The following is a 23070-nucleotide window of genomic DNA, read 5'->3' as shown; positions in this document are numbered from 1 at the left end:
AGAGCTGCCAAGTTTTGATTTAAAACTCTTTTCTCTTTTCAGACTGATGTCGTTTTCAGAAACAGATTCTGTTTTTTATTAGAGATGTCACTCAGAAACAGAAAAGTGAAAAGTGTCCAGATTCTGTGTCATGTCCATAACTCGAAACACAAACTGTCCTCAAAGGAGGAAACAGTGCTCCCTGTAACACTGTTTGTAGATAAAAGGCTACAGAAGTTATGATGATGAGGTCTGTAACAGTGAACTCTCCTGGTAGACTTTTAACTCTAAACAGTGTTCAGGGACCTATTTTTTCCTTTGAACAAAGTTTGTGTATTTTGTTCAGAAAATAAAGTATTGGATTCTTTCACTTCTCCAACTTTCAAATTTGACTATCAAACGTAGATCGAGCACCTTTAACTGCATTTTAAAGGGTGGAGGAAGTACGCTTATTTCAAAAAGTTGCTTTTTGTTAAAGTCCACCTCTTTATGTCTCTATATTTTATTTTATTAAGAATTGGCTGAATATGGTTTAATATATATTTAGTTCAATCTCTGGTGATTTTAAACTTTAATTTAGCAGCACATAACAAAAATGAGGATGATGTTTATTATTTCATCTAACATGTTACATACCATTATGTGTAACTCAGAACCCTTCTGTCAACACATGAATGTATTTGGCTCGTAATTTCAGTCTATCGCTTTATCTTTGCTCATATTACACATTAAAGAGAGAAAATACTTTACTTAAAGCCTCATAACTATTTAGTATTCAGTACATGTCAAAGTATTTTAGCTGATCCATGTTTTTACTTACAGCTATAACTCCTTTGAAGATAAATGAAACACACAGCTGTGATGATGAAACAGGATATGAGCTTAAACTCCATTAAAGTGTGTGATTTGTTGAATCTTTACATGGTGCTAATAACGCCTAATTAACAGCAGTGACAGAACATTTTTGTTTGCCAAAAAAGGTGACAAACAGGTGGCTTGTTTACACACACTCATTTTTGTGGTGTCTGTAAACATCTGGTCACATGTGACCACAAACTGTTGGTGAGTTGTGGATGTATGTGTAAAGCTCAGCAGCGGTCTATGGGCAGCTCGGGACAGTAATGAGCTCAATATGTGTTTATGACTTGTCGATCTCCCCGTGTTTGTGTTTATGTAGGAATGTCCGTCTGTGTGTGTGTTTTGTGTGTGTGTGTGTGTGTGTGTGTGTGTGTGTGTGTGTGTACTGTCATTTTTAAAACCCTACAGCAGCAACCAAACCACTTTCCTATCCTGAAACCGCGGCTCCCGTCGAGTAAAAACTCCACTAAAATTTCTGTGACTTCTCTTTCCTTCTCCCCAGCTCGTCTGCTGCTGCTGCTGCTGCTGCCTCCTGCACCCTGTCTCCACTTACAGGGTGACATCACTGGAGTTTCCCTTCTGCAGAAGCAGCTGCAACAGCATAAATACTACAAGCTCTCTGGCAGAAGTTCATTCGAACACAATAGCAAACACAAAAAGGGAGAAGTAGCAGCATCCTGCTGAGGCTTTACGTCTGAGGATAATCAAGAACTGCAAGTCATAAAGTGTTGCACAGAACGATGGCATACACAGCCACACCGGGTGATGTGGAGATGGCTCTTGAGGAGAGGATGGTTGTTTTAGTGGAGAAGAAATCATCTTCAGGGAGGATATTGAAGATGCTTGGGGCCCTTTTCATTGTGGCTCTCTGTATCGGAGGCATCCTGCTCTTTGCTTGTTACTGGAACGGAAAGTTGGAAATGAAGGTAAGGAGATGTTTGTGTCACCTTGAAAGGTGTATTTTCATTTACAGACTGGAGGAAATGTTTGTACTTGTGTTTCTAATGAGGTTTTCTCTGTAATTACAGAAGCAATCAGGCCAAAAAGAAGCACAACTCAAGACGGACACATCTGAGAAAACAGGTGATTTTATGCACGGCGAGCTCATTTTAAAAAGAAGAACAGGCGCTGAGCGCTTTGTCGGATTATTTGAGTCTTTTGAGGATTATTTGAGGAAAGATTCACATTCCCAAGTGATTATATGCTTGGGTGTTCAACGTGGGGTTTTGAGGATTCTTGATGTGAAGCTCACATTTGTCTTCCTCTGTACAGATCACCACGACACCCTGAGGAGAATCGGCAGCAAAGCGAAGGCAGCAATCCACTTAGAAGGTGAGTCACAGCTTACCTTTGGCAAACAATGGGCTCATGATCTCAGCTTTCCACTTCTGTGATACTTGCAGATTGAAGGGTGTTACACAGAAGCACAAAGAGGAAACTGTTGCCTGAGTTATACATTAGCCTTTGGCAGTCTCTTTGCAGTAGGCCGGTGTTTCAGAAGGTGTGACTGTGTCCTCTCTGTGTTTTCAGGTAGCTATGACGAAGACGGCGAGACAAATCAGCTCGAATGGAGAAACGGTCAAGGCCAGGCGTTCGCTCAGGGCGGCTTCACACTGGAGAACAACCAGATCATCATCCCACAGAGCGGCCTCTTCTTCGTGTACAGCCAGGCGTCGTTCAGAGTCTCCTGCAGCGACGGCGAAGAGGAGCGAGGGACGGGAAAACGTCTCATGCCGCTGAGCCACAGGATCTGGCGCTACTCGGACTCCATCGGCAACAGAGTGTCTCTCATGAACGCAGTGAGGTCGGCGTGCCAGAGCACGGCTCAGGAGGACGGGTACAGCTCCGGACAGGGCTGGTACAATGCCGTTTATCTGGGCGCCGTGTTTCAGCTCAACAAAGGGGACCGACTATGGACGGAAACCAACCAGCCATCGGAGCTGGAGACCGACGAGGGCAAGACGTTCTTTGGTGTGTTTGCACTTTAAAAAAAAATTGATCCAAATCTCTGCACAGAGCTTAAATGTAGGCTTCTCTTTATTTGTTGGAATTCTTCACATTTTATTTGTATTCATCCTCATGGTGATGGAGAAAGGTTCAAATCTCAATGGAGATAAGGTTTATAGCCGAGCAGGCTCATTTTTTAAAAGTCCTATAAACTGTAACAGTTTGCAACATTATTTTCTATTTGAGGCACTTTTTGATGTACATTATTTATGCTGACCTGAGATTGTAGTAGGCTGGACTTTTCTCTGTAACAGATGACGACACATCTCTTTACAAGAGAGTGTAGGTACAAGGATTATGTACAGAACATTTATTTGCGACATGTACGTATTTATTTGTATTTATTTCTATTTAAACTGTTGGGATTGAGGTGTTTAAGATGATATTTATATGTAATGTGCACGTAAATGTAATAAAGGGTCAAAAAGTGAGCTAAAAGGAGCCACGAGTTTCACTTCAAAAAAAGGATGAACTGATTTCAAAGCTGGGAGGCCAAACAGAAATTGAGCTGAGTAAGCAAACAGCTCCAACCAGCCGACGCTCACTCACACACAAACACACAAACAAACACTGCGGAGGGCTTGGTCTATTATTTGGCAAAAAGTCGGAGTGAAATTCCTCCCCAGCCAGCAAATACTTCCTTTGTAAGATCAGACAAGCCGAAGGGAATTTCCTCCTTTTTCTGTGTCTTGCTGAGTGCTGTGTCAGGTGAAGGCCCCGCAGAAGCCACAGCCCAGAGCGGGTTTTCCCCAACGACACCCCCCTTCTCCCCACTCCAACCTCCACCACCACCACCTTTCTCTCCTACACACACATAACTCTACCTCCTCCACACAACCAAACCCTGTCCTCTATTACCACATACCTTGTCTTCAGTCAGCTGGAAAGAAGCATGACATGGGAGGGAGTGTGTGTGTGTGTGTGTGCGTGTGTGTGTGTATTGTGGGATCATGGGGCTGTGGCACTGCTGGTTTGTTTTCTCACGTCCTCTAAAGACACACACTGTACAAACATTGCCTGTATTTGTCTTCTGTAGTTTCTTTTAAACCTCAAACATCCACTTATTGTCTCAGTAACAAAAGTCCCTCCGGCCTCACAGCTGCTCATTGTGCTGAAAACTGCGTCCAGCTTTCTTTTGTTTCATCTCTTCCTCCGGGTTTTTGATGAGCTCATTGACTCCTGAAGGCCAACATGTAGAAAAGATATAATTCTTCACTGTCCAATACAATCAACATAACTTCACTGTTAATTGTTTAGAAGGAGATCAACAAATAACTGCTGACATCTAGTGGATGCTGTAAACACGAGCGATTTTATAAAAGAGTACTGGAGGTGTTCTTTTCAATTAAAGAGCTGCTTGAAAAAAGTGAATTCATTTGACGAAAGGATGAAAAATGTCCTATAAAAAGATTTACAATACAGTCGTACGAAACACGCAAACAACTATCTGAGTGATTTTGTTGTTGTCAATCTAATCGATCATGTTTTGATTTACAAAGAGCATAAATGCAGAATTTAAACAATAGTCTACTCTACAATTGGCTACTCGCCATGGCCCGCCCCTTTCAAGAAATGTTTTTTTAAATGTATTTTGGGGCTTTTTGTCTTTATTGGATCAAACAGTAGACTAAAGCCTTCACACATCGGGTGGGACCTAACCACGTACAAATGTAAAGCTAACAATTCAACAGAAAAGGCAGGTATAACACAATAAATACCAGATGCAAAAAAGAGAGATCAAGAGGGACAGAGAGGAAATGCTATTTCAACCTAACTTTCAACTAATCAATCAAGAAAAAGGCAAAGAGGGGGAGTTGAGGCGAGCCATAAGCCGCCTGGTAAACTGACAGGAGTCAGTCCAGTTAAGTTGTGTTTTTTGTTTTTCTTTGTCATTTACGTTCATTATTATTGTTTTACTTACCCTTGACTCTGTGTCTCAAATCCTCCTCCTGTGTTCACCTTGTGTGTCAAGTCCCCGCCCCTGATTACCTGCACCTGTGTCTTGTTACTGCTAATTACCCGCACCTGTGTCTCGTGGTCCCTGATTGTCTGCCCTATATAAACCAGTCCGTAGTGTTTCCTTGAGTACCTAGTCCTGGTGGTTTTCTCTTTGTCTGACCTTGATCCAAAAAACAAAAGTGCTGTTGATACCTCATTTGTTTTTTTTAATCAGACTGCAATCTTGTTTTTTTTTTTTTTCTGTTGAAAAAATGGGCATTTTTGTTGTAGACTTGGGGGGGAATTCCTTGGATTTTGCTGCAAGCCTCAAGTGGACGTTTGAGGAACTGCAGATTTTTTGCACTTCACTTTGGCTTCATTTTTAAAGACCAGGGATTTCCAAATAATAAAAACCAAATATCTAGAGTATTACAGCCACATAAAAACAGAACCTCATTGCATGTAATCTAGTTCCTGCATTATACAAAGACCCTGAACTGCACAGATAAATCAGGATGACTTTCTCTGACTCCCTCTCTATACTGCTTTACAAAATGTCTCTACAAAAATCAGTTCTGCTAAAAGTTTCCAGTTAAAAGTTTTTCTTTGTAACTTCTACCGAGTCTATTCTCTGTAAATGTCTCTCTGAGTCATGACTGTCTGTAATAAGTGAGAAGCTCGAGTCCCGCCAGCTGTACTGTTGTCTGAGCTGTGTTTACATCATGTTTACATGGACGGGTGACCTTGTGTGTAAAGCTGGTTAAGTCCAGGCCCAGAGGAAAGACAAATAACATACTCACTGCTTATTTGGATGTAACATAAGTGTGTTTAGGTCTTAGTTAGCAACGAGCTAACTAAGTGTGCTAACATTAGCCTGCTAACACAACCATGCAGGACACAGACAACGGCAACTCGGGCAAAGGACGATTTTATCCTTGTGAGCTTGTGCTTAATAGTGCTTAATTATGGTGCATAATTAATAACTCCTTCATGTGAACGTGAGTGGAGAGGAGGTTTTGAATTGGAGTGTCTCTGGAGGAGAGCGGGGGCTTCAGTATAGAGGAGGTTTGTTTTGGATTAACACTGGTGCTCAAGGGCGACATCTACTGGATCAAAAAGTCACATCCCTTTAATTGATCAGAAAACACAAATATACCCGATGAAAAAACAATGATTTTATTGATGTTACCCATATATTTGCATACACATACTCTGAAATATATTAACATTTATGATTTTAGATATAGTGAATACAAATATCCCCAAATCCATGTATATTTTCATATATGTGCAAGATAATAGAACATTTTCCTAAATGATTTCTGCATTCATATGTTACACTATCTGATCATGGTACTGCACAGTTAATAAATATGGCCTATTTCATTCATTACTGTCCTGGCTGGGACTGTCCTGCTCCAAACCCTGAGCTAACATGTATTAGACTAACTTAAAGTAGAGTAACCATGGTGACGTTCAGTTTAAAGTGCACACTGAAATATAGAGATTTTAAAATATCTGATAAATTATTGTTTTTAACCTGCTAAAGCTGTGCAGGTATCATTGCTTTGATAAAATCTGAATATAGCTCATGAATGAAATAGTACATCCACATTAACTGCTGAATAAATACAGTATGTCACATGTACGTACATATCCTCCTTTGATACATTTACAATTTATCTAAAAGGCAAAAATTGGAAATAAAGAGTACAAAAAGGGGGGGAAAGCATCCATCCAGATTGTCTGTTATGGAGAAACATAAGAAAAAAGAAAAAGATCCCTTTAAATGAAAAAAAGGCAGTAACAGAGTCCCATGTATAAAATCTTGAGGAAAAAACTGTGCTTTCTTTGAATATTTACAGAATTAGCCATCGTAAAAGCGCCTCATCTCACGGCTCTGCTGCAGAGAAATATACAGAAATGATCTTTCATTTCAGGAGGCAGAAAGAAAACACTGTTCAGACAAATTGGAGAGAAAAGTAAGAGTCTGCTGCGAAGATAATATCTGCAGAACACATCAGAGTCAGACGCAGGATGAGGGATCTCATTGATGGCTATTCCTGTGCTCTTCTAATAAATAGATACAACACAAATCTCAAAAAATACATCATTTTTTTAATGGCAAAACTATCAAAATTGTCCTCGAATGCGAGCAAGCTTCTCTCCTTTAAAAACGAGACTTGATTTCTTTCAGACGCAGTTGTTGTGCTGAAACAAGCATCCTGCAAACACACATGCCCTGCCCGATGGCCTTTGATAATTATGGCTGTTTGGTAATGCACATCATCATTTATGAGCTGCTGATTTATCAGAGGAAAAAAACTGTACATTGCTTTGTCCCTTTGTCGAGTTTTCAGTTCTCACAAATCTCCTGAAAAACGTAAACAAATAATTCAACAACAACTCCATGACAAAACAGGTCAGAAATTACAGAACAATATAAACCACGACTGTATGTGCTCGTCTAGTCAACAAACTCCAGCGACGAAATGGTGGAGAGCAAAAGACACAAACACAAACGATTTCCTTTTTCAGATTCGACGTCTCCACAAACGGAACGAGAGAATCAAATGAGAGAGAGGAATGATGACGCGACGGGTCTATTCACTTGACCTCGAGTGCTGCGAGTCTGACGTGTGCTTGTGTCCGCGAAGTTGCTGGGTTGAACACAGTGAGCTCGAAGCTGTGAAGGCGGCGTTCTCCTGTGTGATCTCCTGCAAGAAGCTGCCGAGTGTAAAGCGCTCCTCTGTGAACTTTCTTTGTGCTTTCCCGTCGTATTTTTAAAAAACAGTGTCACTACACCGCTGTGCTCTTCAGCCAAACAAGTGAAAGTCACAGTGTGTCGTTGTGTTTGTGTCCCACCTGTGCACTGTGCGACTGATCCCCCCCCCCCCCCCCCCCCCCCCCACCACCACCACCGTTTCCCCCCCTCCCCTGCACCCGCTCCCCGCCTACTTGTACAGCAGCGGGATCTGGCTGTTGTGACAGTGGTTGCGGCTCATCTTGCTGTCAGCCGGGTACAGGTTGGAGGAGTTGGAGAAGGAAGGAGGGAGGGAGTGATTGTCCGTGGTGGGGTTGGGGTAGCCGGGCGGGGGGAGCAGAGACTTGGGGTCCGGCTGGGAGGAGGGCGGAGGAGCGTTGTGGTTTTGGTTCTGGCCTGAGGAGGGTCGGCGGCGGTTGCGTAGAGCTTGACGCTCAGCCAGCTGGTTACGAAGAGCTGATACCCTTTCTTCTTTCTAAAAGCACAGAGGAAAGAACGTTTTTAAAATAACGAAAGGCTGACACTTCACTTAGACATCCTCCATCCTCAATGCAGCTCTCGTCTATTTAAAAGAAAGTAGTCTTTAAAGTGAAACAATAACTAAAACTAAAGATGAATCACCTGAAGCCAACTTGATATTCTATTAGCTGGTTGGTCTTTTGCAGGTTCCAGCGTCTCAACAATGAAGAGTTACTGCCTCAGATAGCAAAATATAATTTCCTTATAATCTGATATACTCATTCAGGATACCTGTCGTTTATTATCAGTAAGAAACTCTGCTTCTTCCTGGGTCGACACAAAAGATTTGAAGAGTTTAACGCAGGTTCAGAAGCACCTAAAGTAGATACTCATAAAGACAGCAGCACTTACAGCTGAACACGTCCTACTATAAATGATGGAAATAGACGAGTTACAGCTGAAGGCTATTTCAGATCTTAATGTTAAGTGTTATAAGACACATCAGAATGCCAATTCCACTGGGTGTCAAAAACACCATCATGACAAATAACTCATGAAGACTCAGACCCCTCACCTTATCTGCTTTTCATACATGCATGCACCCTGACGGATGAAGGGATGACCCTCTTCACTCTGTCTCTATTCGGCTGTAGTACACACAAACTACATGAGGAGTCTTACATGTCGCTGTTTATAACAGAGGCTGTTTGTCCTCTGCTAGTTGAGCCACTTTGAACAAACATTTGGGGGAAAATGGAGAGTCTACCAACTGTGCAAAGTGTGCAGAAACCAATCTCTTTAACAAATACAATTGATTCTCTGTGTATAATTAGTAAACATCAGGACATGGATCTATGCATCTGCCTCTGGGATGTTTTACAGTCTAATCAGGCGTTTGCTTGTGCATGCTGATATAAAAACAGAAATACCTGACTTTCTGGATTTTGTCAGACACATGAAAACGACTGTCCTCACCTCCTGGATGATCTTCTGCAGCTCCCTGTTCTCTCTCTCCAGCTGTCGTGACTTCTCCTCGTCGTTGTTGTTGGTGGACGAGCCGGTTTTCAGAGTGTCCTGCTGCTCCGACTGCCACTCCCCGCGGGTGATCAGACGCCGCATCTGGACCGCCACGGGAACAGGAAGTCAATAATCAACAAAGTCAGGACTGAGAATACAGCGTGCTGAATGAATAATGCATCTATTGAGAACATGTTCTTGAGCATGTGGAGCCCTTTGAGTTCTTTTCGACAAAGATTTCTTTCACTGCAGTCAACTTTAAAGTGCCAAAAAATTCCTTTCTTTCTTATTCTGGTGACATCTCTGCTGTGCACTTCCCAAAACAAATCCCACAAATGTTACGTGTTGTAACGTCTCTTTTTTCCCCCTGAGATATTCTTAGTTTAGTGAGGTTTGAATGTCTGTAGGTGGCGCTCTTTCCTCTTTCTAACCCGTCCTCGGCAGTGCATATGTGCACTACCAGGCTCGTCTAGTCCTAAAATAATCATTGGAGCTGCTGCCAGACAGCAAATGCAGCAAAATATCTCACTTTGTTTGTGCCAGAGGATTTTTTATTCTGACATGAATGTTGACAGCAGCTACACATCACAAAGCTTCTAATTCACTGATGATAACCTAAACATCAGCTTAAAGATCATTATAACTTTTTTAATCAGAAGTTTCTTGACCTCTGTTTCTCCTACACACGTGTGTGTCTTGAGCTCTTGTAAGAGCTGCTGTCCCTTCACATTTAAATCAAAGCAGAACTTTGACACATAACTAAATATCTTTTTTCTTTTACACGGACACCAGGAGGTTTGACCTTCAGGTGTCACTGACCCCTGTAAGTGTTCTCTTTATTGTGTGCAAGCGAAGAGTCGGAGCACCTTTGGCACAAAGAGCACCACCAGGGTGATGTAGGCAGAGAAGACGATTGCTAGAGAGGCGAAGGCGAAGGAGGCGTCCTGCTGTGAAGTCAGGATCATGGTGACTGGAGCCGTGATCAGACACAGCACCTGCAGAGAGAGAGAGAGAGAGAAGGGAGGAGGGAGAGAGAGAGAGAGAGGGGAGAGAGAGAGAGAGAGAGAAGGGAGGAGGGAGAGAGAGAGAGAGAGGGGAGAGAGAGAGAGAGAGAGAGAGAGAGAGAGAGAGAGACAGATGGGAGAGAGGAGGGAGGAGGGAGAGAGAGAGAGAGAGAGAGAGAGGGGGGGAGGGGAGAGAGAGAGAGAGGAGGGAGAGAGAGGAAAGAGGAAGGAGAGAGAGGGAGGGAGAGAGAGAGACAGAGGGGAGAGAGAGAGAGAGAGAGAGAGGAGGGAGGAGGGAGAGAGAGGAGAGAGGGAAAGAGGGAGGGAGGGAGAGAAAGAGAGAGAGAGAAAGAGAGGAGAGAGAGAGAGTGGAGTTAACAAAGGTTGATTGGAGCAGAAGAGAAAGAAGGACGCGGGGTGAGGGATCGCGGGGGTTTCAGAGTTGGAGAATAAAGCAGTATATGAGCGGGGAGGAAAATCACATCCATAAAAGCATTAGGCATCTGTTTATCATTCCGAAGAGGGCTCCCATGTGAAAACAGCATTAAAAAGTCATGAGTGAAGTTGCGACGGCGTGCTGACAATCTCCACGTTGTCATCTCATCACAGCCTCGAGCTCACAGCTTGGCGAGGAGGAAGGAGGTCCCTTTACGGACGCCATTAACTATTGACATCGTCATAAAAATGAGATGTGTGTATCGTAAAATGAAATAATAACATTAGACTTGTCGTACGTTAGCAAACGAGCACACGGGCTGCATTTACTGCTCTCATAAACTACAGTGAGTAATGACGATCGATGATGAATTCATGATGGACGACTTGACTTTAATCCATTTATTGTTACATTTCAACAAAGTGTTAGCTGAGGAAAGTTGTGATGTTCATCATCACGACTCTGTTCATGATTCATGAAAATCTCCCTGAACGGCCGTTAACGACTGAAAACAAAGACGGGGGAAATGTTTGCTCGCTTTGGGTCAAAACAGAGAATCTCTCATGGCCGTGAATGCGACAGATCGCGTTCTCCCGACACATTTGACATCAATTACAAAGTCGCCCCGTGTCGAGAGTGTCGGGAAGTGGCAGCGCCTGTTCATCGTAAGTGGTTGAAGTGAACATAATGGCAGCTATTCTCGTGTAAAGTGCATCCGAGGTGCGTCCGTTTAAGATGATTCACCTGCTATTAACAGCCACAGAAAAATGTTAGACAGATGGCAGACTTAACCACTGTACTTCAGTTTTTTTTTTTTTTTTTTTTTAACAGATTCCTCCTATAGCTTTATAAACTGTGAATCTTCACGCAATCTCAGTCGGCCCAAAACCCAGATGTCTTCTCATACATGCTCAGGACTGAATCATGAATCCCGAGCACTAAGGGCCCTGCAGCACAGTTAAAGTTCTACTCACCCTTTTCTATGTTTTATTGATTTTATTTAACATGTTCTTCAGCCGAAAGTCTCCCCCGAGAACAAGATCTCATTTCGTAAAGGAGACCTGAGATACGACTGTCGGCATCGCCGCACCACAGGCACAATAAGCGGCAACATTTATGATTCACACAAGACAGCAGCGTGCGCTGGCAGTGTGATGATTTGGAGAGAAATGAGTTCAGGGTTCAGCATTTCAGAGAATAAAATCTCACGGCGTACTTGTAGAAAAAGGCTTGAATATTTCATGTACGAGCCCATCTGTGTTGTGTCGTAACGGTAAAACTGATCATTATACCAACATGTACTTTTAAATATTTTATACCAGACTATCAATGTGTGATGTTCAGCACATCCCAAAGCTTGTTTATATTCTGTTGTTCCCACAATGCACTTTTTGTTGTTGTTGTTGTTGTATAGTTTTAGTGACTTCCTCCATTGGAAGTTCTTCAGAGTGTTTTCCTGTCACATTTAACCAGTTATTTGCTTAGATGAGAACATAAAATATACCAGAGAGGCGCTGAGAGAACATTAAGTTATTTATAAACTCCATTAACTTTTACTGCAAAGAGAAAAACCCCTTGAGGATGAAGCTTTTAGGATCTTGCAGTGGAAACGTCTTCTTGCTGGTCAGTTGCCTCCTTCTCACTGAAAGTTGCCTCTTAAAAGCCAGAAATCACAGCACCAAGCAAAGTAAGCATGAAGCATTGATTAACCCCCCAATGATCTACTATGGCCATGTTGTGCTATGGGGCAATAAAACGTGTACTTATGCCACTTTAATGCATGCTGTAGAAAGCTCTTTGCAGACAAAGCAAAGCTGCAGAACTCAGACAGCAGCACCCACTGAGAGAGGAGCGTGGTGTTGTTGTTGACTTTTTTTTTTGGGGGGTACTCACAGCGACGTTGTAAATCGCCATCCCGACAGCGCGATGGTCATTGATCTTCTCCGTGGAGACGGACTTTGTCTCGTAAGCCAGAAAAATGCCGAGAAGCAGCAGCAGACCCTTGTAGCCGTAAACAACACCTGAAGGAGGACACAGGGAGAGAACGTGTGTGCAGCCATGTTTGCATGAACATTATATGACGTGTTTACTGCAGCTGAGCGAGTGATTCATGGTGTATGAACACAATGTAGAATTTAATAACAAGGGGGCGAAATGCTCTTTTATTTTGAAGGAATTAAAGATATAGAGATCAGGGCTGCCTGGAGCCCAGGGGCTAAAAAATGCTACCGGCCCCCCGAGAAATGAGGGCTTCATGAGAGTCAGATACATGAAGAGGTTTTCTTTGACATGTAAATCAAGCAAAGCTACAAGCTACAAACGGATGACATGAAAGGTGAAAGATGAGGATAATATTGGATCTTTAACTGTTAGAAAGTGATAAAAAGTCATGATCATGATCTTGTGTGCTTTCGTAACATTTATAAAAGCCAACCAAAGTGCTGTACATCAAGTTTAGTAAAATACAAACCTATTTTAAGATATTACTTTATTGATCCCCTAAGGGGAAATTGGGGCGTTTCAGCAGCAGCAATACAAAAATCGAAAAGTTAAAACAGAATAGAATAGTAACATAAATACATCTCCAGCTAAATATCATCTTTACACTGAATCTACCCAGTTCTCTGTTGCGCCACCTATAGGCACTGTTTGTTCAGCCTCAGAGAGCTGCATAAATAGCCTCTCTCTCTCTCTCTCTCTCTCTCTCTCTACACAACAAGTCTAATACTTAATTACTAGAGTACTTGAAAACGTACAAATCAATCTCATTATGGGATTTGTATAATCATTGGCTCATATAAATGGTGAAACATGGCTTCAAGAGTAGGAGACTGTAACACTGTGAAGAGCTCGATGCAGCCACACAGAGAGTGAGTGTGAGTGAGTGCAGTGGGAGAAACTAAAAGTGTACTACAATAGATGGAAGAATATGTTAAAAGGCTGTCAGAGGCAGGCCGACTGACAGAGGAAAGAGAACACAACAGAGAGTGAAGCAGAGGAGCAAAGAGAAATGTGTGACAGAGTAAGTTGGACACTTCTCCAGACTGTCCATTGTTTCTTTATGCAGCCTGATATTAAGGCACCATCTTTTCTTCTCTCTGAAAGGAAATGCTACGGGGCAATGGCCCAGTTTGTGACCCACATTATTTGAATTTCAGCACCATTATACTTTCATAAGAGCTGCCATGCTAAGAGAGACAGACGTGGAGGGAGAGGGAGAGCGTGGGCCGACAAAGAGAGAAGCAAAGTGGGAGAAAAAGAGGAATCAAACGTAAAGGGGTGGGGGGGAGGCTGTGATATGAGAACTGTTTAATTCACAGTGAATGAATGTGACGTGTGTGTGTGTGTGTGTGTGTGTGTGTGTGCGTGTTAGTGCGAATATGTGTCTGCATATGTGCATGAGTGTGACAAAGAATTCATAACCAGAGCGGGGCGAAGAGCGATAAAGAGACAGATTGAAGTAAGGAGAGAGTTGAAACCAGTACCGAGCCATGTGTTCATCTTCTCCGAGCTGCAGTGCTCCAACAAGGGCTGAATCAGGACATCCTTATCTTCTTTAGGGGCCTCCTTAGTGAACTTCTACTCTCGCACGGCACACGGCAAGACGAGTGGAAGGATAGAAGAGAGATGGAGGGGGGGGGGGGAGAGAGAAGAGGAGATAATAAGAAAAGATGAGACAGCGAGGCAAGAATGCAGAGTAAGCATAAGTCTTAGAAACTGCACGCTTGATCCCTTCAAATAAATAGGTCCCTCCCATGAGTCAGATAGAGATGACTGACTTAAAAGAGTATCAGACATCCAATAATATGAAACATAGCCATTTAAAGATTTCATTTAAGGCAGATAAGGGCTTCCTTTTACAGCTGAGACTGTCTACATATATCATTTGTACCAAATCAAGGTTTTCAAGATCAGCTTATTAAAACAGCATCGCCATGCCAACAAACGACCCTGTGACGATGAAGAGCATCAGTCACAGTGCTGACACCTTTTTCTCAGCTTTACACAGCAGCTCATTGGAGCGTTTTAACATCTTTCAGCTTATGTTTTAGGTTGACTTTTTTCTTCTTCTTCTGCCTGCCACTTTACTGTCACCTTTCTCTCTTTCTGCCTTCAGTTTTTAGATTTAGCTGGCAGCTGTTTTCTCTGATAATTCGCTGCACTTGTAAGCCTGTAAAAACTTCAACCAATGTCTGCCATGAGGTACCGATCTGATGAGCCAATCATGAGCCTCCCAGTCTCCCTGCTTGTCCTCTACCCCTTGCATGCACGAGCCCACACTCAAAGCGTGTCAGTGAGGGGGCGGGGCTTCTTAAGGGAGCACAGAGGGGAGGGCGGGGGTGCAGAGGGAGCACTGAAGGAATGCTACTTTCAAAATCAAGCTAGTTTTCGAAAATGACCAACCTTCCTTTAAAGTGCTATAAATCCAAAACAATGAGCTACAGGGACTTTAACATACTAAGGAGCTGGAGACTTCTGGAGAGAATGATTGTGTGTTTTCTTTTATGTAAATGGTTGTGGCCCTTTTCTAGATCATTAAAAAATGAAAATGTGGATAAATGCAAGTTTAATTAAGTTATTGGGCCCTTTGTGAGCTACATTTTTTATGAGGCAAGGACTTGATTTAGATTTCCTGCCACAGTCAATGCCTCAGGGTACCTTTAGAGGTACTTATAAGACAATCAAAGGCAAATAAATATAATCATTCAAGTCATAAATGTCAACGTTATAGCACTGCTGTTCAGACAATCACATGCTTTTTGTTTTTGTTTCACAATTTGCTCTTCGGTAATGAGATAAATCAAATTAAATAAAAATATTCCCGCTGTCTCATTTCTTTATAACTGGCTGAGTCGCCGCTGCATGCTAAGGTCTGTGCACAAAGGGCGATGACAAAATGATGTCATCTGTCTTCCATATTTTACCTCAACCGTAACGTGCAGAGGATCCACAATCTGCCAGATCATGAGTGACAGAAAGTCGATAGCCAGCAGCACTCCAACTGTTGCGTAGAGTTTCCATGGCTCCAAGTGTTGCTGTGTGGGCAAAGACACACACACACACACACACACACACACACACACATTCACAACAGTCATCACTATCCAAGGGCATCATGATCCAGTCCATAAACAAAGACAAACAACCAGGACAAATAATACGGTGGCCGTCCTTGTGATTCCAGGATGACTGGCCGTGAGTTGTCTCCTCAATGTGTGTGCGAGTGTATTTTAGGAGCAGTGGGAGTTTATGTGTGTGTGTGTCTGGGAGCTGTATTTGTGCTGCATCCTGAAATCATCATTTATACACACTGAGCTGACGCCGCTTATGTGGTGCCCGTTTCCAAAGCGCCTGATATAAACTGTATTCTTCTGCTTAAGTTAAGCTATAAAGGAAGCAATGCAACCGTGGCAGAAAACAAGCACAGCAAAATGAGCTCCCCGCTGTGTCTTTTTTTTTTATTTAATTTTTTTTTATTCCACCATGCCGGCTTACTCCCGACACCTCCAACATAGTAACAGCCATTCAAGCGTAGAATGACTAGAACTGAAAAATAAAATAAAGAAGAAAACACATTACACAGTCGTGAGCGCCTCTCTACTTGAGTTGCATGAAAAACGATTTGAAAGGCGCTCATTCTCTCCGACATGTGTGAAAGTTTCTTTAAATACTCGCATGGAGACTCGCTCTCTGGGAAAATGTCCTTCTGTGGACACGACGGGACTTGAAAGTCAACCTGATTCGATGTGCTTTGGCTCCAATAATAAAACCCCCGAAGGATGGATTTCTATAGAACTTTAATACTCATCCATATTCATAAATATTCCATAAATGGCTTAATCTCTTATTCTTCTGATTAGGTTTTAGAAATTTCCACAACAAATCGCAGACTGGCACTATCTTGTTGGCTCCAGGATACACTATTTTTAAGACGAAGCACACACACACACATAAACAAAAAAACAGACACAGTCTCGTAAACACACCAGCATATAAATAAATCAGGGGCTCGGCTCTGTTTAGTGACTGCATGTTTCTCTGCATGTGCCTCATGTGTTCGTGTGCTAAGCACAGTATCTGTGTGAGTGTTTGTGTGACGTCCTCATCCTTTCACTTCTCGGTATAACCTCGCTGCAGAGAAGGATGTCGAGCTGCCCTCTTAGAAGCTTATGCTACAAAAAATCCTGCAAAGTTTTAAACTGAACTTTTTTTTTTTTTTATCAGCTGGCACCACACACGGCCCGTCCCTTCCTAACTCGCTCATTTTCTCGACTCCCCTGAGAACGCTGAAGACTCAGAGGCTTATCCCTCATGCCCTCACACTCTTCCTCCTTACCTTCTTCTTCTCCTTCTTCTCTTCCTTCTTGGTGAAGAGGGTGTGGACCCACCAGATTTTGGTGAACATGCTGCCGTACGCCAGGCTGAAGCCGAGGCCGAGGAGCCACAGGCGGAACTGGAAGAGACGAGAGGAGGAGAGGATAAGAGGAGGAGAGAGAAGGAGAGAGGAAGTGAGAGAGGAGAGGAGAGAGAAGAGGAGAGAGGAGAGAGCAGGGAGGAGGAGAGAGGAGAGAGGAAGCGAGGAGGAGAGAGGAGAGAGCAGGGAGGAGGAGAGAGGAAGCAAGGAGGAGAGAGAAGAAGAGAGAGGAGGAGAGGAGGAAAGAGGAGAGGAGTAAAGGAGAGAGGAAGCGAGGAGGAGAGAGGAAGCAAGGAGGAGAGAGGAGAGAGAAGGAGAGGAGAGGAGGAGAGGAGAGAGGAGAGGAGAGGAGGAGAGATAAGAGTATAAAAGGAGGACAGAGGAGAGAGGAGGAGAGAGGGAGGGGAATTTTAATTTGAAAATACATTAATTCAAGGGCTTAGGTCAATTTAGTCAATTTTATTTATTAATGCAAAATCATAACAGAACTTATCTCGGGGCACTTTTCATATAAAGTAGGTCAAGAGTTTACTCCTTATATTATTATTAACAGACACCCAACAATTCCCACCATGAGAGAGCACTTGTTATAGTTTTATAGTCAAGACCACTCTGACTGAGATGAAGACATCTCCGAGAGCAACGAGACCGAGACCATAAACATCAATGAACAATCATCCACTTGTGTGCGGCGGGCGTTTTCACACGTAACCAGAGGATAAAAATAAAACTAAAATTAAGTTATTTGTTTCTTTTAGAAAGAGACAATTCTGTTCTAATCACAGCAACAACTTGGAAAAATATCCCATCAGTGGGGGTCTCGACCCATCATGATTTAAAATTCAGAGTCTGACAAGTCAGAGTAAGTTCTTTGATTCTGACACGAGACCTTCAAAAAGTGGTCCTGAGACCAAAACTGATCAAGTCAAGGCTCTCTGGATGGACGACTCTTCAGCTTTAAACAAGGTTCAGTCAAGACAAACATACATACAATTAGCTAAATAAATCCCAAACACACACACACACACACACACATATATATATCAACTTCTTCTGAAATAAAAACGTGTATATTTAGCTGCCATTACACTTGACAATAAATCAATCTGCCAGTCTGGAAATAATGATGATATTTGTAGATGCTTTTCTTCGATATAACAAAGACAAAAATATAAATATTCTTCCATCTCTGCCTTGATGTTGCAGAAACTTTTCTTTACGTTGTGTTGATTTTCATTGACAGGAATGATAAAGTGTTATTTGCATCTTTAGTACAAGGATCTGTGCTTTACTGCAAGTGATGTTTTATCCGAGCACCTTAAAAAAAGATTTTTCTCTCTGAACAAAAAAAACGCATGTCGAGGAGGTGGAAGTTTTCAGTTTCCAGGCCTGAATAAGTCTGCAGGTTTTTCCTCTGAGTCAGAATACATCAACAACGATTGCAAACTGCTCACTGCACCTCTCCGAACGGCTCCTTAAGCTCGTCGCTCTGAGTGCATTGGGACAAACCTGAAGGTATCTCAGATCACAAATATCAAGACTTCCAAACTCCGCTCTCTTTTTCCGAATGATCTGAGGGGAAGGGAAGTTTCAGGAAGAAAATCAACCTGAAACTGGAAAAGTAAGAGGGACAGGAATAGGATTGTGAAAAGTCTCCTCGGGGGAAATTAAGCCCTTCGCTTTCATTAAAGTAGAGAAAGTCAGAAAAAAAAAAAATCAAGTAATGTGTTTTTGCATTCTTCTATTAAAGCCGGAAAATTAGAAAACTTTGCATAATTTTTATTCAGTCACAAATCCAATTTGAGGTTTTTAAAGGAGAAGGAGATGAAAAGAGGAGCAAGAGAGGAGAGTCAGATTAATAGCTAGATTACCTGATAGATAGAAAGAGAGAGAGAGAGAGAGAGAGAGAGAGAGAGAGAGAGAGAGAGAGAGAGAGAGAGATAGATAGATAGATAGATAGATAGATAGATAGATAGATAGATAGATAGATAGATAGATAGATAGATAGATAGATAGATAGATAGATAGATAGATAGATAGATACTTTATTGATCCTGAGGGAAATTCAAGGCATCTGGAGAGAGAGAGAGAGAGAGACAGAGAGAGAGAGAGAGAGAGAGAGAGATAGATAGATAGATAGATAGATAGATAGATAGATAGATAGATAGATAGATAGATAGATAGATAGATAGATAGATAGATAGATAGATAGATAGATAGATAGATAGATACTTTATTGATCCTGAGGGAAATTCAAGGCATCTGGAGAGAGAGAGAGAGAGAGAGAGAGAGAGAGAGAGAGAGAGAGAGAGAGAGAGAGAGAGAGAGAGAGAGAGACAGAGAGAGAGAGAGAGAGAGAGACAGAGAGAGAGAGAGAGAGAGGCAGACAGATGGATGGACAGACAGATAAATAAGTAAAGAGCTTCATGATATGAATGGATGAATGGTCGGACAGACGGACAGATAGACAGAGAGCAGGAGGCGGGCAGAACTAAACATGAGAGAGAAGAACTGGACAGGGACAAAGAGCAGCGAAGCGTCAGAAATGGAAATCTCTCTCTCGCCTCCACAACAAAAAGATTCAACATGGGTGACAGAGAAGTCCTCCCACTCCTCATTAGTGCTGGGATCCCACTGCTGGTCTATTCTGGCACCCAGCTAATCCTGTCTGAAGCACCACATCCTGAAATACACCCAAATACTTGATGAATTATTTCCCTGTTTAAAGTTTCCCCGTCTCGCATCCACTGAGTACATGTTGAGAATTGTAAAATAAGTGATTGTTCTGCAGGTGCACGCTTTGGACAACAAAATCTAATCTGTCTGAAAACACCTGAAAGTAGTTACGCTTAACGAGAGAATCAAATTTCACGTTCGGGTAGGTTTTCACTCGAATTGACAACTGTACCTGCAAAGAGCAAATTTGTGGAGAAAATAGGATGTATAAAAAAAAATCCTGCTTCACAAGCTTTTGACAGAAGTATTCAACTTTTAGTTTTTACGTTTAACCCTCTGTGATGTGCAGGCAAACATGATTTAAAGCTGCGTAACTTTGAAATTCGTGTTTAGATTCTTAACTTCCAAAGACATCAAACGTCTCAGGCTGACTTTAAAAAAGTTTGAAATCATAAACAGGACTTGTAGAATATTTCTCTTGTATCGAACGGTGCAGCAACACAAAACCAGTGGGTTTATATTTACACATGTCCCTCAGTGTAAACGTCACAGAGCTTTAATTAAGAGCTGGAACAAGATGAAACAGCATATGTTCAGGATGTGACACCGGCAGACACCCTGGCAGACGCTGATAACCCCAACCTTTCAGCTAATTACCACCAAAATAAGAGGAAGACTGAATATTAAAGTCCAAGGAAAATTACTTTTTTTTCTCGCTACAGCAAAACATGTTTATATGAATATTACGTAACACCAAAAGAACAAATAATTGTACTTCATATTGTTTGGTTTTGTGATGACCTTCACGAGCTCAAGACTTGTGACCGTGCAGCCGATCACACCTCTTCACCAAAACAACAATCAGCCTGCTGCGTCGTGTTGTAGCACTTTCACCGTCTTGTCTGCAGACTCCGTGTTTTAAATCAAGACCAGGCAGACCTGACAGGCTCGGTTTTTAACGTCACTACTTATTTTTAATTTTTATTTTATATCCTTTATTAACTTCCGAGGCAGAAATTCCGGGTTCACTCTCTGTTATTGTCGAGACATGCTTCACACACACACACACACACACACACACACAGGCCTGAATCACATGCACAAACAGGACCTGTGGCATCACTGGAGAGATGTCAGAGTGCGGCGCTAGCTCCCATTGGAAGCTGCACCCTGAGCTGGAGCGAGTGTGCTGCCTTGCTCAAGGGCATCTCAGTAGTGCTCGAGAGCTGATCTGACACCTCTCCACCTACCAGACCAACTTCCATATTTTTTGGTCCAATATTAGTTTAATACTTTTCACATTGGGACCCCTGGGTGTTTCGCACACCGGCCACAACCTTCTCTGTGTTACGGTCTGGATGAGTGACACGCCTGCTACATACAAAATGATGTTTTTTTCAGTGATCTTTATGGTCTTGGTCTTGATTGGTCTTGGTGTTGTCTCGGTCTAGGAGCACTCTGGTCTTTATGGTCTAGACAGCACTAATACTTCTCAACATGATCGAACAACGAACCCACAGCAGCTCTCTTACTGACGCGACCTTCGTATCCAGCACACTAAAACAAAGACGCACTTCATGTCCTCTTCAGATTCTTAATTAAAGGTGTGTCGGGATATGTCGGTATTTTTGAAGTGGGGTTATGTGAGGTTTATAATAATAGTGAGTTTATTAGCTAGAGAAGATGCCGGTCAGCATGGACACGACATTAAGAATCCAGTCAGAGTGCAAGCACTGAACCTAGGCTGCACATTGCTGCAGACATGGCCGTACGTTACACTAAAAATCACAAGCTGATCGATGATGTGTCCACTTGTACTTAGACATTTTTCAGTGCTGAGGTTTCAGGTTGACTCTTCACACTGTAGACTTAATGCACAGCAGGCGGATCAACACGTAGCCTGCGTGCTAATGTCGTGCAAAAAGTAAACGTACTTACTGATGGTAAAGTGAAGCACTGAAAAGATGGCTCGCTGCAGCACATTAAAACAGCTTCTGAATAACTTGCAAATTCAAAGAGAGTCTCTCGGATGCTCGACATACTTACTCGAACGACACACTACACACCCCGCGCCTGTGAGCGACAGCAAAGTTTATTTTCCCTTTCATTTTCTGCAGCTGCTCAGCCTGCGAGCTGCTGTCAGTCATCAAAACGTCCTTTTTTTTAAAAATGAAATCGTTCTAACTACATGTTTAAAAACACTTCATTTTTGACTCCAATATGATGAACTGATTTATATTTCATTTGAGCAAAGCTATGGAGTAAGAATTTAAAGGACTTGACTCTGGTAAAGAATAAGATAGAATCCCCCCCCCCCACCCCCAAAAAAAACACTTTTTCTTGTGATGACATATCGAGTTGTGTTGGTCAGTGAAACTTAATGTTTGCAAACAAAACCCCGTCTGTATTCTTCATCCTGCTCTCTGACTCTTGAACCCCCCCTCTCTCCTCTGCCTCTCCCTCCCTGTCGATGTCTCTTTCTTCTGTTACCTGGCAGACGACGGGGAACTGTGAGCGGTGGATGTGGTGACCGTCAATCCCCAGCGGGAACACTGCAGCCAGAGCCATCATGCAGCCCACCGCTGTCATGTTGTTCAGGTAAGGCTGGGAGTTCTGGATGTAGCTGAAAGAGAGGGACGGATTCACACAGGGACACACACACACACACACACACACACACACACACACACACACACACACACACACACACACACACACACACACACACACACACACACACACACACACACACACACACACACACACACACACACACACACACAAACAAAGAACACACATTTAGAAAAACACAGGTAATTATGGTTTCTGCTTAAAGGTACAATTTGTGAATTTGTCCGTATGCTGGTGTTTTTGCTGTCACTTAGAAATGTCATCAGCTGCAGTTAATTGCCCTCCTGATGTTTTTTTTTTTTTTAAAGACTCTTATTCTTCCTCTGGTTAAGACAGTCTGGCAGTTTTCTGTCACACTACTAAACAAAAGGTCCAAATATGGAACAGTGCTCCCCCCGGGGGATCTCCTCAAACGTGTGACTGACAGTCATTAGTTTAATTAGTGTGAAGTCATTACACTAATGATTATCACGAGTGAAACTTTTTAAACATTTTATGGGCTACATTTCAAGTACAGTTCAAACATTGGATTGTTCCAGCTTCTTGAAAGTAAAAACATTTTTGTTGTCATTTCCAGGAGAAGATAAAGAGTCTTTGGAGATTAACGGGGCTTTCACACAAATCTCCTGAAAGACTCCTGATATTTTCAGGAGGAGCTGTACGTGTGAGCGCAGCCTCGTCTCTCCTTCCCATCCAGACCCCTCGTACTTTTTTTTCCGCAGCGAGTCCGAGTGATATTCTCTGGAGAATTAACCTCCAGCCCGTGGCAGGCGGGAGGTGATGTTTGTGTTCTGTGTCCGAACGCTATTAAGACAACGCGGCTGCAGAATGTTTTCTGTCTGTCCGTGTGTTCTTCTCCGCTCTTTTGTTGATTCATGACACATGA

The 23070-nt window shown here is 42.6% G+C and overlaps 2 protein-coding genes across 2 annotated transcripts in view; one reads left to right on the top strand and one right to left on the bottom strand.

Moving 5' to 3' along the window:
• The first annotated feature begins 1499 nt into the window (after positions 1-1499).
• Positions 1500-3256, top strand: tnfb (tumor necrosis factor b (TNF superfamily, member 2)). The gene is made up of 4 exons (XM_079344443.1): positions 1500-1763; positions 1866-1920; positions 2110-2169; positions 2368-3256. Exons 1-4 carry the CDS (start codon positions 1578-1580, stop codon positions 2823-2825), a joined length of 759 nt encoding a protein of 252 aa, XP_079200569.1. The 5' UTR covers positions 1500-1577; the 3' UTR covers positions 2826-3256.
• A 2681-nt stretch (positions 3257-5937) lies between these two features.
• The window catches only part of gabbr1a (gamma-aminobutyric acid (GABA) B receptor, 1a), a 90064-nt gene continuing 72931 nt past the window's right edge, over positions 5938-23070 (bottom strand). The window contains exons 17-24 of the mRNA XM_079343646.1: positions 22044-22176; positions 16800-16916; positions 15388-15498; positions 13948-14041; positions 12356-12483; positions 9889-10017; positions 8981-9124; positions 5938-8021 (exon numbers count right to left, since the gene is read on the bottom strand). Coding sequence (XP_079199772.1) covers positions 7737-8021; positions 8981-9124; positions 9889-10017; positions 12356-12483; positions 13948-14041; positions 15388-15498; positions 16800-16916; positions 22044-22176 — 1141 coding nt within the window. The 3' untranslated portion in view covers positions 5938-7736. The remainder of the gene's footprint in view (positions 8022-8980; positions 9125-9888; positions 10018-12355; positions 12484-13947; positions 14042-15387; positions 15499-16799; positions 16917-22043; positions 22177-23070) is intronic.

Source organism: Symphodus melops (genome assembly GCF_947650265.1).
Source record: "Symphodus melops genome assembly, chromosome: 5".
Taxonomy (NCBI): Eukaryota; Metazoa; Chordata; class Actinopteri; order Labriformes; family Labridae; genus Symphodus; species Symphodus melops.
Note: the sequence above shows the minus strand (reverse complement) of the source record. Positions and strands in the feature narration are given on the sequence as shown.

Bases quoted from the DNA above. Each gene is read 5' to 3' on its own strand.
- tnfb (XM_079344443.1), top strand. From the start codon at position 1,578: ATGGCATACACAGCCACACCGGGTGATGTGGAGATGGCTCTTGAGGAG. The intron at 1,921-2,109 runs GTGATTTTATGC...TCCTCTGTACAG, and splicing joins GGACACATCTGAGAAAACAG to ATCACCACGACACCCTGAGG. The intron at 2,170-2,367 runs GTGAGTCACAGC...CTGTGTTTTCAG, and splicing joins GGCAGCAATCCACTTAGAAG to GTAGCTATGACGAAGACGGC.